The sequence below is a fragment of the Amphiura filiformis genome, chromosome 20, assembly GCF_039555335.1.
Source record: "Amphiura filiformis chromosome 20, Afil_fr2py, whole genome shotgun sequence".
NCBI classification, from domain to species: Eukaryota; Metazoa; Echinodermata; class Ophiuroidea; order Amphilepidida; family Amphiuridae; genus Amphiura; species Amphiura filiformis.
In genome coordinates, this window is record NC_092647.1 from 58,693,620 (window position 1) to 58,712,384 (window position 18,765).

Sequence of the window (18,765 nt, forward strand, 5' to 3'; positions counted from 1 at the left end):
AGAACCATAAATATATGTCGATCCTTCATGTAATTATTTTTTACAAACTAATCCTAACCCCAAGCCTAATCCTAATCCTAACCTTGGTTTTGTGTAAAATTATATGAAGGAGTAACCCAAATATGTAAAAAGAACCACCAATGCTCTCTACACTGCAAAATATTGATATTGCTCATAACCCATAGTAACTTCTTCCTATCAACGGTTGTGGAAAGTTGGATATTGCTTGGCAAATTTAGAAATATCATCAATGTACAATGCTCCAGGGGGCATAAGCTCTGGTATATAATGGACATTTTTTCTTAGAATACTAGTCAAATTTGCTCCTGAAGTACTTAGTTTGCATTCCGTGGTTATTTTATCCTCTGGAAATTTATGAAGTTGCTGGCACCTTAAGGGATCTAAAATGAGCGTTTATTGCTTTTCGACAGTATTTTTTGTGGGACATGAGAGCACCTCAGACCTATCGAATTACATTCTGAATATGAAGCATGTCTTTCTGATATCAAATAATTTTCATTTTTGAAAATCACAATATAATACAAATTTTATGACAAATTATAAAAATTTGATATTTTTCAAATTTTTGATATATAACAGTCCTCGAAGTAAATTATATAAATCTAATGATATATTTTAAAGTGTATGTAGCAGGGAGGAAAAGCCGACGGTCAATTGAAAATTTTGACCTTTCATATTGAAGATATGGATTTTTTCCCAAAAAGACCTATTTTTTTGTGGTGTTTTGGGAAAAAATCCATATCTTCAATACTGAAAAGGTCAAAATTTTCAATTGATTGTCGGCTTTTCATCCCACTACATACATACACTTTAAGTATAAATCATCAGATTTATAAAGTTTACTTCAAGTACTGTTAAATATCAAAAATATCAATTTTAATGATTTGCCATAAAATGTGTATTACATTGCGAATTTCAAAAAATCAAAATTATTTGATATCAGAATGATATTCTTCGTATTCAGAATGCAATTCGATATGTCTGATGTGCTCTAATGTCCCAAAATAAATACTGTCCAAACGTTCATACCCCAGCCCTTAAGGATACGATACATGATTTACCGACAAGTGACTCATTTCGAATGCGATCATGAATTTTGAAGAATAAAAAGTTTCCACAGGCTTCGTTGGGATTCGAACCAATGATTCGGAACTTCCTTTGATTACGCGTCTAGCTCTTTACTGCTCAGCCACGGTGGCAGTTGAGTGGAGAAGTGTAATGATAAATCTCATAATGCCATCTTTAGCCTTTTGTTTACTAAAAAGACGCGCTTTTGTAAAGATAGATTAGCCGTTTTATGCATAAAGAGCACGAACGTTTGGGAAAGGTTTCAAACAAATAATAAAGACACTGACGTGATGATGAAATTGCGTAAGTCGGGAAATATCTGCGTCGCAATGTTTTGTTTTGGTTTTAGGAATTTGACCTTAAAATTTACGACTTCATGACATTATCATTCGAAATCAACAAAAGATATTTCAACAGTATATGGCCTCATTCTTTCTCTAATATGTTTTGTACATGTATGTGAAATAGCTTCAACAATGGTTCGCTGCATAATGGTAAAAACAGCCTTGACCTAAAAAAGGGCGAGAGGTACCATATTTACTGATTCAGGCTAAATTTAAAATTGATATAAAACGTTTGTTTTTTGATCGATTACAAAATTAATTTTGTCATATAAAGAAATTGTGTCTGGCGTGAATTACACTACAGTTTTTTATTCTTAGGGCTCTTTAACTTCTTCAAATATTTTTTAAATGATAGAGTGAATCCCCTGGCCCTCTATAATTATGCACAAAAGATCGAGTCCCCTTAAAGGATTTTTGAACATTTTTTTGTAATTCTTATACTTTTTTCTTAGATGGTATAAATTGAGGCCAGTAGCAACATTTATTTGTTTTTCATTTCATTAAAACAAAAACAATTATCTTTATCAATGCACAGAGGCTATGCAGAATAAGTCCTAATGTACAATGGGGTCAATTTCTACCTTTATATTCCAGTAAGGCCATTCACATTTGATTCCAAGTGTCCCATCTTATATTTTCAGAAAACAAATATGGTTAACTTTTTCACTTTTCATTATTTCATATTAGCTTTATTATCAGTCCAAATACGGAATTAAAATTACAAATTGTGATGTGCTGTTTACAGATCTACTAAAAACAAAGAATGAGAACACTGTTGTTTTAATTCAACTGGGTAAAGTAAGAGTAGATTGAAGTCAGGCTGCTACTATTCCATCACCAAGTATTAATTATGCTGAATCAATAGACTGGATAATGGTTTTCAGTGAAAAAAGTAAATACCCAGTCTGTATCAAAGGCTATTGCTCTGTTACTCAATCGCTAACAAAACACTTCAAGTCAAATCCAGTGCATGATATATATGCAAGCAGACAAGCATAAATAAACATCTCAAAAAAAGTTACTAACCCCCCTTAAATAATGACAATTATTCAAAAACGGGTGATTGTATTGCAAATTTGTAAAATGCGTTGGAAGCAGAATTTATTTTTGCACATTTTGACACCTCATTTGCAGCAATTGACTAAATATTGACGTCACAGCGTACATTTAAATGAATGTAACCCAAGATTTGACAGTTGTAGTAAATTGTATTGATTTTGTATTCAGTGTAATGGAAGGAAATCTGTGTAATAATATCTGAATGTTTTTGTATTGTTAAAATTTGTATGTTAGTGCAACTTTCAAATCTGGACCTCACTACATTAAATTGACTGGTATTTTATTGTTTTTTGGGCTATCGTATCAAATGAGGTGTCAAAATGCGCAGAAATAAATTCTGCTTCCAACACATTTTACAGATTTGTAATACAATAGCCCCTTTTTGAACAATAGCCATAATTTAAGGGGGGTTAGTTACTTTTTTTGAGGTGTTTATGTAAGATAACATGTGACGCTTAAAATAGCAAAGAGTTTTGGCTTCTAGAGATGTTTTTTGAATGTTAGCAAGCTATTTACCATAATAATGGCACAATGATTCGAGATGTATTCTCAAATGTACAGGTCAAATCAAATATTGGACATCATGTTCAGTGATCATGTGGTGATAGTGTAAAGTAGTCATTGCATATTTAATGAATACACTGTGCTATTCCATACCCCACCCCATGAGGAAGTTTTTTGTAATTTTAACCAAATGCAACAGTTTCACCAATTCCAGATCTGACAAGTTTCATCAAAATAGGTAATTCCAGTTGACGTTCATATGCCCCCTATAGAAGACATGGCCTTAATCTCCCACACAAAGGGTGTAGATTTCAAATGGAGTCATCCATTCAGGTAACCTTATTTGAATTCACACCCCCTGTGTGGGAGATTAAGGTCATGTCTTCCACAGGGGGTGTATGGATTTCAACTGGAATAGCCCAATACAGTGGAAAAGGTGTGTTGGATAAAAGGTGTGATGGATTTCAAATGGAATAAATAACCCATGCTTGCTGTAACACACAATTCAATACCAAGCCATTTTAGTAATATGTATTCAATGTACTCTGCACATACTATTGTGTCCAAAATTTAATTATTTTCCTTGCGCAAGCTGCTGCATGCATAGTAAGAAATGTTGGGATAGCAGGGAAGGTAAACATCTATGAACTAGACATTTTTTAATTATTTCAATCTGAGCCCAGGTTTGACAGCTTGCACTTATCCAATCTTTATATATATGGCATAGCTATATTGATATTAATGTTATAATACTGAGTTTTTTGTTTTCACAAATCAAACATCATCGTCACTGGCATCATTACTGTCATCATCATCCTCGTCATAATCATATCCATCATCATCCTCATCGCAATCATCTCATCATCATCATAATCATCATCATCACCATCATCGTAGTCATCATCATCAGCTCATAAGATATTGTTAACCTCTCAACCAACCCAATAGAAATCACAGCAGCACACATGTATGTTAGTTAGCAGACAATCCCAGTGTTAATTCTATGCACATGTTGACTATCATTAATACTGTTTTTACACACAAGTGGCATTTAAAAAAAACCCCATATATCTTACAAAACAGCACCTAATGATGGTCTTATCTGTACTTTTCACAGGATCTTACCAACAAAAAAACAACTTCTGAACTGAAGTCAGAATCCAAAATGACTTCAGGTTAATACAAACAAATATGCCTTGCTAATAGACTTTGAGACAGTTTCTAAAAATTTTCAACACAATCATCACACAGCAATATGCACCCTTCAGTTGGTATTGCAGCCACTGACCTCTGAAATACAAAGGATGACTTCAAACAGCTCTTTTGAAGCTTTTAAGCTATACCAAATAAGGCCTAAAAAGAAGAAAAGTTTGTCTTGCTCTTTAAGCTCCAAAGTCATGGTCAGTCATTCGGAATTATTTATTTAATTTTTAAAACAAAATATTTTGCCACAAAAATAAAAAAATATGATGATATTAAAACAATGATTTATCCAGGTTAACAAAGTTCTTTGTATCTGATCCAGACTTTTCACTTACTTGTGTACGTTTCAACAACACCTGTTGTCTTTATCAACACTTGATGGGTAGTGACTGCTACTGACAACCGACGCTAGAAGTAGTTCCAGCGTTGATCTTGGAGTTGCCAGTTGGTTTTCCTCCAAGGGATTTTTTAGATCCCTGTTTCAGAAACTCATCAAATATGTGAGATAGTTGGTACTGTCCTTTGTCTCTGTTCATGGTGGTGCCCCTCCTCTTTCTTATTTCTATAGCCTCCTTTATCCAGCGAGTGTATCCATTTTGCTCCGTGCCGATGACCTCAGCTTCTCCCCAGCCAATGATGTGATTCTTGTCGACGACATGGTCAGTAATGGCCGACTTGTGCGTAGTTGATAGCGATTCCTTTCTACCTGCTCTGGTGGTTACCGTTTTGCTCATTTTCTCTGCCTCACTTCTGTGCTCTTCCAGTCGCGTACCAAACTTTCTACCCGTTTCGCCTATGTAGGACAAATCGCAGTTCTTGCAGGGGATCTTATAAACCGCGTCTGTGGTGTTGTTGGGATCGCGTTTGTCTTTAGGATGTACCAGCTGTTTTCTGAGTGTGTCGTGCGGTTTCATCGCAGTAAAAATGTTGTTAACTCTTCATGACTCTAGAAATTCTTTCTGTAACACCCTTAACATAGGGAAGCACAACCATGCCTTTGCTTCTGGTTTTGTCATCAGTCTTTTTGTTTACTTTCTTGGGCTTGAGACACTGTAACTGGTCTTTGACCTTTTTAAGGTCCAATCAGGGTACCCGCATGTTCTAAGGGCTTCGTTGACTTTCTCTTCTTCTTCCATTTGTCCTCCTCTTCAGTCACAACGCTGTCTTTCCTGTTGTACAATGTGCGTATCACACCAAGTTTTTGATGTAATGGGTGATGAGACTGATAGTTGAAGGACAGTACCAACTATCTCACATATTTGATGAGTTTCTGAAACAGGGATCTAAAAAATCCCTTGGAGGAAAACCAACTGGCAACTCCAAGATCAACGCTGGAACTACTTCTAGCGTCGGTTGTCAGTAGCAGTCACTACTCATCAAGTGTTGATAAAGACAACAGGTGTTGTTGAAACGTACACAAGTAAGTGAAACTTCTGGATCAGATACAAAGAACTTTGTTAACCAGTTTACTATACCGATCCTGATGAATCTGTTCAATCAATGATTTATCCGGTTTGTACGGCTCGTTTGTTTAAAATTATTTAAATATAGTCTACCTTCTCATTATGAAAATTCTTAGTATTGCCCCCATGTGCAAAGAATTCTATGCCACAAGTGTTAGTAAACATTAATCACAAAAAATACTTAGGTAGCCACTACACGACCCCACGACAGTACATAAACACAGGGCTCACCAGAAAAACCTACAAAATGAGATAAAATAAAACAGAAAATGCAAAAACAAAATGAAAGTGGCGTATGATAAAGGTAGGACATGATTGTTAAACATTGACAGTTGGACAGAGTGTTAAGTCCAGCATATTTTTCACTTGTTCAGTGTAAAGCAAAGGAGTATACTATTGCCCACACTTTTGTTACAGATTGTTGGTTTCGCAGTCAAGGAATTTAATCACAAAACAGGACTTTAATTAATCACAACGACTCACAACGCTGATTTCGTAAGTTGCTATGATTCCTCGGATTACTGGAAGATTATATAAAATTATTCAAATGTTGAGCAATTATAGTGTGTATCAAAATGATTGGCACCCATAAATATCCAGTTAGTATCAAAATGCAGTATTACATCCACCATATTTGTAGATTTATGTTATAAAAGGTCATAAAAGTATGAATTGTAGTCATTTCAAGAAGATTTAATGATGAGTTTAGAAGCGGGCGTTTCATTATACAACAAAGCTGATGGGTCCCTATCATTTTCATACACCCTGTATACACACCTTATACCAAAAACATAGGAGAGCAAATCTATGGACTTAAACTCTACACTTTATCTATGAAGGGAAAGACTGGGGTGCCCCCTTAAGTCACTCAAAATATTGCCAATTCCCCTCCCCAACTATACACTTGTCATCACTTCTACATTTTTGTTTACAATAAAAATTGATATCATTAAAAATCAGTAGAAACAAGCTAAAAGAAGAATTTTAGAACTATGTTTGCTTCAATGACTAAAGATTATATAATTAATTTTATACTTATTATTATCTGACATATTTCCAAACCCCTCAACCATACACTTGTCATCATTTATACATTTTTGTTCACAATTTCTCCTGTAAATAGATATCATTAAAAATCAATAGCAACAAGCTAAAAGAAATTTTGGGGACCATATACCTGGAATGTCAATCCATTGGATAAACATTTGGAAAAGGAGGAGGGGACAGAACTCTTATGGCATACCATGCTACCAAGAAATGATATCCAAAGTTTGCTACATCAAAACAAGCAGTACACCACGCTATAGGCCTATATGCAAAGCCACCATGAGAAAACAGTGATTGCATTTTAAAACTCATCACCATATACAAATACATGTATACCAAGGCAAACAATGAGGTTGCAAAACACCATCACCGCCACCACCAATATTATACAAGATAAACATCACCACACAAAGATGGAGGGTTTTGAATTTGATGTTAGAAGCATCATATCCCAAGAGGAATTAATATATGGATAAGTAATGGTATTTAGCATCACAGCAGTTGAACTAAAAATCAAGCTAAGCTAAACAAAAATAACTAAAAATAATGACACAATGCATTTGATAAACCTGCTTTGGGAAATCAAGAATTTCAAAGTTTTCAATAAATATGTATCTGTAAACCCCATAGTTAGTAATTAAGTACACAATAATTTTACCCTATCTGGTAGCTTTATAGCATTACGATATATGTATACACTTAGTTGCAGGTTTTATTTGGTATTTAACACAAGTCTCACTATATATAATAGTACCTTCTTTTTTTTCCTAAAATATAATCTGCATTGAGAATGGACAGAATGGGGGACAGGAAACAACCTATGCAACTGGAAAAGTTGTTATCTTATTCCTCATAAATACTTCAATAATAAATCAATCATTCATTCCTGGTACCCATTACTGGTTGAGAGCTTCAATTTTCCATTTAATATCACATCCAGTATCACATTAAATTTAAAGATTTTTTTTTTCACTTCTAAACGTTGCCCAATTTTAAGTTGTGATAAACCTTAACTTACAGTGCAAAGTAAAGATGACCACTATATTAATTATTTTGATATTAAACTTGATATTTGTACTCGTAAGTCCAATCTTTGTACTTGTTAATCTACCGAAAGCCTTATTGTTTACGTAAATGACACACACAAAATAAGCAAAGCACAATACTTTCAGATTTTATACCAAATTGACAACATTCCATTGAACATAAGGCTGTACTAAATACATGTATAAATTCCCCATACAAGAAGACATTATTATTGAGCTACACTTCTTCCCAACTGTTCAACAAATTATTGAATTTTTGTTTCTAAAGAATTGGACTTGGGACAAAAAAAGTCAAGAATTATTCTTAGTACTGCCCTTACCATCTTCACTACTGGAATGTCTAGGCTTCCCATTGGCTTGGTATTTAAGCTGCACCTTACGGTTGATCCCAGAGAAATGCCCATACATCTCCAGCACAGCCTTGAGTTGTTCTAGTTTAGATTCACGCTCCTGAATCTGGGCTTGGTTACGATGCACCTGTCGTTTGAGTTCTTCTAGGAGGTACCGAGCCACATCCAACACCTCCTGGAGTTGCTTTGGACGTTTCAGTTTAAGCTTGCCTTTCTCAAAACCACCATATTTATCAAACAGCTTGAAGAATCTAGAAGTGTAAAAGTTGTTCAGTTCAATTCAGTTAGTCACAAACGAAGGTTATGTAATCTACACCTTCCATCACTGCACCATTTTCAATCTTCAATCATAACGGATATAAATATATACCTGTTAGGCTGGCCATCATTTTAAAATGGCATAGCTGGTGAAATTTCTAAATCAAGATACTAAATACTTCTGAAAAATATGGAGATAAAAGTCACTAGTATGTACTATGTGTCCATGTACGAGATGGTTGCTTATGTGTTGTTCCTGTTTGCTTTAACAAATTTCATTACTGAATGAAGACGCTTACTGACCATGTTCGCATCAGATCTTAATTTCATGAAGATTAGATGCCTGCTTAGTTCAACATTGTTTAATAAAATGAACCTCTTTAGCTTCATTCGATCAACATAGAATGAAAAGATGCGCATTCACATTAGGAAAATCTCATTTTTTAATCTTAATCGAATGAAGCAATATCTTTGGAGTAAACAGGATTTACCAGGCACATGTTAAGGGATCTGGAATGAGCATTTTGACAGTATTTTTTGTGGGACATGAGAGCACATCGAATTGCATTCTGAATACGAAGAATGTCTTTCTGATATCAAATAATTTTCATTTTTTGAAATTCACGATATAATACAAATTTTATGACAAATTATTAAAATTTGATATTTTCCACATTTTTGATATATAACAGTCCTCGAAGTAAATTTTATAAATCTAATGACATATTTTTAAAGTGTATGTAGCTGGGAGGAAAAGCAGACGATAAATTAAAAATTTTGACCTTTCATATTGAAGATATAGAATTTTACACAAAAAGACCTTTTTTGTGTGATGTTTTTAGAAAAAAAATCCATATCTTCAATACTGAAAGGTCAAAATTTTCAATGGATCGTCGTTTTTACATCTCACCTACATACACTTTAAGTATAAATCATCAGATTTATAAAGTTTACTTCAGAAAGTACTGTTAAATATCAAAAATATCAATTTTAATCATTTGCCATATAATGTGTATTACATTGCGAATTTCAAAAAATCAAAATTATTTGATATCAGAAGGACATTCTTCGTATTCAGAATGCAATTCGATATGGCTGATGTGCTCTAATGTCCCACAATAAATACTGTCCAAATGTTCATACCCCACCCCTTAATTAATTGTAATCTGTAAACCAGTAGCAGGTGGAGCAGTACCTTGTAAACCTCTTGCAATGTCCAAATGGTAATAATAATTGAAAGGACTTTACTCTCCACCACAAGGATGCTGTTATACTTCTATTTCACTTTTTTTGTTAATTTGTTTGACGATGCCTATTGTCCAAAACATTCTTCCAGGTTCTTTGACTGGGCCCTTGTCTGATATCCATTTATTTTCACTTTAACATTGTTGAGGACAAAAATACTGTCAAGTAACATCTTTCATCCTCTAATGCAAAGCTGTCAACAATCTACTCACTTTGGATGTTTGACTTCCATCTTCATCTTCTGTTTTGGTGTTCTGTCACCATGGCGAATGACAGCTATCACACATCTCAGTTCCATCCTGAAAAACATAATCAACAAACATTCTCTCTTTAAAATTCATTTACATTTATATACCAAAAATTTCATCTTATTATGGAATCAGCTTTTTGATTTAAAGCTATAATAAAGCTTTAGTAGTTCCAATTTAGTTACATATTTCACTGTCTTTTGATAGAGTGGAAATTAAAAAATAGGGGGGGGGGGCATGTAAAATTTTATTAACAAAATGCTTGAAATGCTTTATCTTAGACACATTTTAACAAAAAGTATTCCTAATGAAAATGACCAATTCATGCTTGATTGAGACACATGCTTCCTATCTTCCAATTTGAAGTCAGTCAACTAAGTAGTCTATGTTTTGTGTACTTACATTGTTCCTTCTTGTGTTGGCACATAAGGTAACTCTTCCTCTAGCGTAAACATCTGCCACGGTATGTTGTACTTGGGGGCAAGCTCTCTCATTATCATATTCCTGTAATATAAAGACAAAAAATATGGTTTCTTTGGTCCGGTTTTGAACCACTGACCCGTCGGGTACAGAGCAGACGACGGGGGATAGCAAGCCAGGAGTGTGCACATTGGCTGGCCAAAAAAAAGCTTTCTTCTCATGCGAAAATCCCATTTTGATACAGTGAAGTGGAGGGAGGGGTGATGAGGCTGTCAATTGGGTCACCCATCTTTAATTGATAACAAGGATGCAAAATTTATGGGAACTCACCCAAACAAGAAACACATTTTGTTACCTTGGTAACAGTAAGATAATTGTAAATCCTTGAATGCAAGTGAGAATATTTTGGACTAGTTTCATGAATAGTTGGATTACGAATTAATATAGGATTTAAACCTCATTTTATATAAACATATATCTATCTGCTTTATCCATCCAGTGCTCAACAATGGTAGCTTGATGACAAAACAAATTGACATCTTATTTTCTTACCCAAGGATCTTGGCACAGTCATCATAGTACTTCTTTGAGTTCTTCACAAAACTAAATCCATTGACATCACACACATATGATTTCCCATTGGCTCGCAGGAGATCAAAACCACACACAGTTTGCTGTCAAATGAAGGAAAAGAATAAAATTAGAATTTCTTCTTCATTCCTTTGGTCTTTGTGCATACATTTTAATAATCATTCTTTGATTTAGACTAACAATTTTGTTCCTAGCCTCTGCAGGGCATAGCCTGCACCTACTCTGTGAACTTATCTGGAAGGCCATACAGACTTGCTTGTTTCTCTCAACCTTCCCATCAAGTGCAGGAGACTTACTAGCCCCTGCATGGGCATAATCTGGACCAACTGTGTAAATTTACCTTGAAGGCCATACAGACTTTCCTAGCAATGAGTTTCTCATGGTTGCTTAGAATGACAGGATAGCGGACCTCCTTGCCTTCGCTGTCTCTCTCAACCTTCCCATCAAGTGCAGGAGACTTCCTAGCCTCTGCATGGGCATAATCGGTACCAACTGTGTAAACTTACCTTGAAGGCCATACAGACTTTCCTAGCAATGAGTTTCTCATGGTTGCTTAGAATGACAGGATAACGGACCTCCTTGCCTTCACTGTCTCTCTCAACCTTCCCATCAAGTGCAGGAGACTTCCTAGCCTCTGCATGGGCATAATCTGGACCAACTGTGTAAACTTACCTTGAAGGCCATACAGACTTTCCTAGCAATGAGTTTCTCATGGTTGCTTAGAATGACAGGATAACGGACCTCCTTGCCTTCACTGTCTCTCTCAACCTTCCCATCAAGTGCAGGAGACTTCCTAGCCTCTGCATGGGCATAGTCTGGACCAACTGTGTAAACCTGCAAAAAAACCCAAAAAAAACATAAATATTGTCATCCAGAAATGAAATAGCAGCACCAGATCAACTAAACATACATCCTTATGATCTTATTTGAACTGACATCATGAATACGTACCTTGACATCTGTACCATCAGTTGGCATGAACTCCTCATAAATGTATGAACCTTTTGTACGCAACTTGCTTTCTGATGAGTATACACTGCTCCGACTACCAATCTGAAAAGCAAATCATATGTGCATTTTTAGTATATTCTTATAGGCATTAACACTAACAGCTGAAACCAGGGAGATTTAGAGCCAGTAATCCAGTATAGTACAAACAGCTCAGAAATAGAAATAGTGGCATGCAACCCAACTATTCCTATTTCACTGATCGATACCAACTAAGTGTACATCCATATCAAAAGGATGCACTTGTTGGTTGCTACATGAGTGTCTTTTTACATGATAGCTGTGAATAAATGCTAAACTAATCTCAAGTCACTTCAAATCACCCCCAAGCCACATGGTTTGTGAATAAAGAGACCATTCCAAAACCATGTGACTTTGGGATGATTTGAAGTTACCTCCACTTGAGATGAGTCTGGTATTTATTCATAGCTACTGTGTAAGAGACATATGTAGCAACCTACAGGTGCATCCTTTTGATATGGATGTACATGTATATAAAGAAGTTAACATTTGAACACCAAATGGTTCTCGCTTAATGTGTAAGCAGGGTCAGATTTACCTTTTCAGGGCCCTGGACCAGGCTAAATTTTACAGTCATCTGCCTATCCAGATCCACATGTTACATCCCCACTCTACACACCCCAGGCCACCCTTGGAACCTATTACTCATTCCAAACCAGTGATTCACTAAACTTTCCCACTTTCTATTTATTTTATTCTCCCAAATTTGGGGCCCTTGGATATTGTGTCGTAGCCCTGTGGTAAATCCGACCCTGTGTGTTATTGATATGGATGCTATAGAAGCCTTTATGTATGTAATAGCTCTGGATAACATAAGTTTACTGTTCATACATTAAACAGCACATGATATGAAGGGGGTGGTCAATATTTTTGGACCTAAGGACCACTCAGAAGTTGCACAGCATGATGGGCCTCATACAGTGTTAATACTAACATTTTTATTTATTGCAAATAATTTGTGACATGATCTGATTAGACTTGCTATAAGTCCTCAGGCATGTCATTTAAGCCATTTTTTTTCAAGTCATCAGAAACTATCATTTTATTTTACAAGTTGAAATTGTATACCGTATGCTTTCAACTATGTACCGTGCAGTAGTACTCAATTTCTACGTTTTGCGGGGACAATTTATGGGTTGCACCTTTTGAATCTTATGATGGTGTGCTCCTACATTGTAGACTTGCCCTGATTTGTCAATCTTGCCACAACAGCGTCGATAGGCAGTGGCACCAGGACCTTTTCATTGATCTGCCACAAGTTATTTAGTCGTCACTACAAGCATAACACACATACAGCGCAGTGTAGACGACCGATGGATTTAGTCTACAGTCTAGTGCAGGCCTTCTCAACTAGTTTATTTGAAGTGCCAACTGGAAAATTTCAGTGATCATGAAGTGCCAACATGTTCAGGGAGACTGAGGACTTTGTAAGTTAGAGCGGGCGCATACCGGGTATGGTGCAGTGGTGAAGCTTTATCGGGGGTCCAAGGGGCAGCTCCCCCGGAAGCTCCTGGATTTGAAGGTTTTTTAAAGGCCCAGATTGTGTATTTTCACCCCTTTTTTTGTTCAAGATTTATGTGAAAAAAATATTAAAATTACCGGAAGCCACTTCGTGCGTCACTTCGACTGACGCCAGTTGAGAAGGCCTGGTCTAGTGTGCTTCCTCATGACAATCATACAGCATAAATTTACTCTTTTAAAACTCTAATCTATTCAAATCACAAACAATTATTATTGAATGATGACCAAGTTCAATGATAAATTGGATGATACAAACTGAACTATGGAATACTAGATGAGTGAAAGACCGTATCATAACCAGTGAACTTAATGCATCATGTTGTGTATTAGATGAACAGAGTCCTATGACATGAGATTACATTAATGGCAATTATGTTATGAAAACTGCTGATAGATAAAGGAAGATATATGACTATTTATCATGGAGATTGCTTTGTTTAATTCCATTGCATCTCAAAGCAAGCACAATTCCACTTTTGTTCAGTTCATAGTTTTATATTTTGATGTTTTTTCTATATCAGGATAGTTCGTTTGTAAACTTCTGCTTTTCAAAGCAAGCAAGCAAACAAACAAACAAGAAAGTGTGATCAAAATATAGAGCAAATAATTTAACATGGAAATGGAGTTATGATTAAAATTATATTAAAATGTTCTCAAACAAATCCAAATAAAGGTGATATTAACATACCTCAATGACGCTTTGTGCTGTAACAAAGCACTTTCTCAAATTGAATGGCCAGCTTTGACCTTTGATGTCGGCTGCTTCCTGTTGGTAGCTGACGTAGGTGGCCCTGTCAATAACTGATCATAGATCATTGAGAGTATTTGCCTGCCCCCTCTTCCTTATTCATATTGATTCTTTGAAACCAAAATAAGAGACATTGAAACTAACAGAAAAAGGAGACACATCAAAGAATCAATATGGATAAGGAAGAGGGGGCAGGCTAATACTCTCAACAGGGATTGTGGGAACTACTTCCTTCCGCACATCTATGATCAGTTATTGACAGGGCCACCTACGTCAGCTACCAACAGGAAGCAGCCGACATCAAAGGTCAAAGCTGGTTATTCAATTTGAGAAAGTGCTGTGTTACAGCACGAAACGTCATTGAGGTATGTTAATATCACCTTTATTTGGATTTGTTTGAGAACATTTTAATATAATTTTAATGGACAATCCTGATGAATCTTTTTGCGGAGTTATGATTAATGTGAGAGATATTTGTTGCATTTCTTACAAATTTCCTCCGATCTCTTCTTGGCAAGTTGACAAGAACACGAGCAGGGCACTGTTAAATGACAACAAATAAGGGACCGTTCACAAACACTTGTAAGGGGGCCTGATGCAAAACAATATCATCACAAAAAATTTTTGGGCCCCCCTTTACAGACCTCAAAAATGTCAGGGCCCCCCCTTTTGACATGAAAATTATGGGTCAACCTAGCATATAAACTTAATTTTTCGAGGAAAATTTGTGGTCATTTTTTTCAGGCCCCCCCCCCCCTTAGGAGGGTCAACATTTTTCAGAGCCCCCCTTTTTGCATCAGGCCCCCCTAACAAGTGTTTGTGAACGGTCTCTAAGACTAAGATTTTAATGCCTGTTTATTTGTTTGTTTATATTTTTTATTTACATTTAAACACTGATTTCATAACAAATTACCTATTCAATGATCTCATGTACATCTTGTTTGTTTACATTTTATAGTACGTAACAGAAAAGAAAATTCATTCAGATATTGTTCTTTTATGGTATGTACAACAACCCTTGAGAAAAGAAAGGTACACAATATGTGACCCGTTACAGCGAAAGGTACCTTATGTCGGCTGCTACATGTGTCTGTTTTTCCATATTGTTGGCAGCAAATATCAAACAATAATGACAATCTGAAGTGGCGGTCATTTCAAATCATCTCCAAGTCAACGAGGTTCAAGAATGTCCTCCCATTGTTAGTGGGTGGCTAATACATACCTATACAAATGTAATACAATGCTTTTGTAACCCACCACTCATGCCATTTGAATAGGGATTAGCCATAGCAAATAAAGACTGGAGCTGTATAACAAACAGTTCTATAGACAGGTACAAGCTTATTATCCTCTACAACAATAGGATTAATGATTGGTTTAGAATGCATTTGGCACTAGCAAAATGAGTCATTTGTAGCTCCCGACTTAAGGTACCTTTTGCTGTAACGGGTCACATATAGACCTGGGGGTGTCACTAAGAGTTTTGGCAAAGAAAATGGGGTAATTGATATACCCAAAGGCTGATTTCTGATTTTGGCACAAGTTTAAATAGACAAGCGATGAGAGTGGTCATTTGTTTTCACGTTGTGTTGTGAACACTTGTTGTGAATACTTCTGGTGAACTGAACCAAGATCAATATCCCAGTTCATTTAGTAAATATGATACAACAATACAATGCAGACACACACAGACAATTTTTGTAGACATTTACAACATAATCTTGCTACAAACCAGCCAAATATGATGAAATTTTCATCATCCACCAATCATGACACGACTGCAGTAGGCAGTCGTGTCAATGTGGATCTTTTCAAGAATGGTGCATACACATGCACAGTAAAAGGTGTAGGTATTTTTTTCTAAAGGATAACCAGAGGATTCTACAAAATAATTCGCAATCAATGTACAGGATGCTGCGACTGAAACCATGGGTGAAAAATGCTTAGAAATTCTGTTATACACCCTCAATTTGGTAAGATGTTGACTGATATTGTGAGCACCTTAAAGATTTGCCCAAATCTAATTAACAGCTGAAAATGGGAAACAGGAGGAATTTGTGTGTAAATGAACAATAGAATATTAATTGTATTATATTTTACACATTAATCCACAATAAAGTTTGTTTGAATAGTTGTTCCAGATTAAAACAAGCCCATGTTGCAGTTGGACATACTCGTGCAAATTGCATATTAGAACTTGGTTCTCAATATGGGCCAAATCCGCCCTGCCAGTCACTGATATATGGTCCTTGACCAACTCTAAAATGTAAAGAAAAATAAAAGAAACTAGGGTGTATTTGGCCCTTAGACATACTATGTTTGAAATTTGTTTGGCTCCTTCGTGGCCCTCAAACAAATAAAGTTGAGGATCCCTGGTTTATAAATAAAGCCTTGTAGTTCATAAACCCTACCTTAGGCATCAAGCATGGGAGAACCAGTCTCTGACATTGAATGATGCAGTCAAATTAAATATAAAATGCAAAATTTACAAAAACCTCAATCAACTAACCTTTCTAAATAGTCTCTGACTGCCACCTCCTGCTGATGATGGATAGTATATAAACACATTGTGATCTTCGGCAGACACTGGTTTCTCTACAAATGGCTTGTGAAATGTCATGCCATTTACTTCTAATGAGTCATCCGACTCCTGTAGGTAAACTTCTGCAATGAGAGAAGTCGTACAAGAACTTACTTGGAAAATGTTCTTAGAAAATATTATTTTTGACAGAAACAAATTCCTCACACCTTTCAGGGGTCATTTATGAAGAGATACAAAGAGATGCTTTCACTTTACATCCCATAATAAGCGCTAAGACAAACACCAAGGCACCTGATGCATGCACATACATGATTGAAAGTGTGCACATACATGACATAGGGGTGCACTGGCATCTAAATAAGATACACTCTCAGGCCAAATGACATTATAAGTATGAGAGGGTTCTTGATTTCATGTAGGACCCTCAACCTTTTGTACATAACATGCCTATCAACTTCGTAAGACCCGGAGGACCTGCAAATATCTTGGCTTGTGGGGTGGGGTGTAGACTATGCCATAGTCGAATTTTATTAAAAATATGTTATTATTAGTCATGATGAACCCATTTCGTAGAACTCAAAATTATACTGATGTTTATTAAAATTAAAGTATTCAATAGTAAAATGGTCATAAAGAGTTAAAAATATCAGATAATTAGTGACAATAAAAGTAACTGAATGCAACATTATCTTGCATAATTATAATGGCTCACTTTAATACTGAACAATTCTGATTTTGGAATCTACCAGTTTATTGATAGCGAACCCGAAAATCCGACTATGGACTTTGAATTTTAAGCAGAACTTTACCCCGGGACTTTGCTCTCGAAAAACACACAGTCAAGCATACTTGTTTATCAGTCCATTAACCACAAGAACTAAGCATGGTATAGTACAAGACGCGTTAGATGTTTGATGAGAGATTAACTTTCGCGTCAACACAAAAGCACCGCAAATACCACAGATAGTTGTGTACGGTGTAGTTAATGGTAATGGCGCGGGTCGGAAGATTTAAACAATAGCGAGATATGGGCGACCAATCACAAGGCAGATCCATTTAAAGATGCATTACATCATGGCCAATTTTAGTTAGGCCAGAAATTGGCCTAACTCTACATAGAGTCCCGTGTTAAAAATCTTAACCGCAAGGCAAAGTCAGTAGTCCACTTGGGAAGCTAACAAACAGAGGGAGTGCGGTGACTGAAAAGATCATATACAGATGTGAAAATATATCAGTTGCACACAAATCAATATAAATCAGAGTTTTATGCTTAAATGTAATGGCCAGAGTATGCAAAATGGGCAAGTGGACTACGGAGAAGTCTAGGTGGGGTGGGGGGGGGGTGTGCATACATGTGTCTTCATAAACAGTTTCACAATACCTGATGTGTAATCCCTGTCCAAGATTGTAAACCTGGGCACCGCTATTCCTTCTTCTGACAAGATCTTGTACACTTTCCTCCTGTACACACAAATAATAAAAATATTAATTAATGTAATGTAATTTACAATATTTATTACAATATGAATGTTAATTTAAATATTATCTGCAAACAATATGCAAGTGTCTCACTTTTTTACTTCACTGGGCTTTTCCATTTAAAATCCACATAAGATTTTGGAAATTATATCTTCCACAGGGGGAGTATGAATTTCAAATGGAATGAGCACATAAGGCAGTTCCATTTAAATTCCATACACCCTCTGATGAAACTTCCACAAAGAGAGGGCGAGTTTCAAATGGAGCTGGTAATGTGTTCATTCCATTTGAAATTCATACTCCCCCTTTGGAAGATATCTTCCACAGGGGTAGTGTGGATTTTAAATGGAATAGCCTATTACATTGAAGTGATGACTTGACTAAAAGTTTAAAACTTTTGACCCAAACACAAGAAAGTTATTCCTACTTCTTGGAATTTTCAGATGGTTACTCCATCTTTCATCAGCGAGACTGAGACTGCCAATGATGATCAAAAGTTTGAATCATTGAATATATATACCAACACAGATGAACTTTCATAAACAAGAACTTACGTGACTATTTAAACAAAATCAAATA

At 35.9% G+C, this 18,765-nt stretch overlaps 1 protein-coding gene across 1 annotated transcript in view; it reads right to left on the bottom strand.

The window, feature by feature from the left end:
- Positions 1-18,765, bottom strand: part of LOC140142410 (inositol hexakisphosphate and diphosphoinositol-pentakisphosphate kinase 2-like) — a 65,007-nt gene that overhangs the window by 28,959 nt on the left and 17,283 nt on the right. The window contains exons 4-11 of the mRNA XM_072164380.1: positions 18,089-18,168; positions 16,675-16,829; positions 11,819-11,920; positions 11,540-11,701; positions 10,829-10,950; positions 10,259-10,360; positions 9,821-9,907; positions 8,076-8,356 (exon numbers count right to left, since the gene is read on the bottom strand). Coding sequence (XP_072020481.1) covers positions 8,076-8,356; positions 9,821-9,907; positions 10,259-10,360; positions 10,829-10,950; positions 11,540-11,701; positions 11,819-11,920; positions 16,675-16,829; positions 18,089-18,168 — 1,091 coding nt within the window. The remainder of the gene's footprint in view (positions 1-8,075; positions 8,357-9,820; positions 9,908-10,258; positions 10,361-10,828; positions 10,951-11,539; positions 11,702-11,818; positions 11,921-16,674; positions 16,830-18,088; positions 18,169-18,765) is intronic.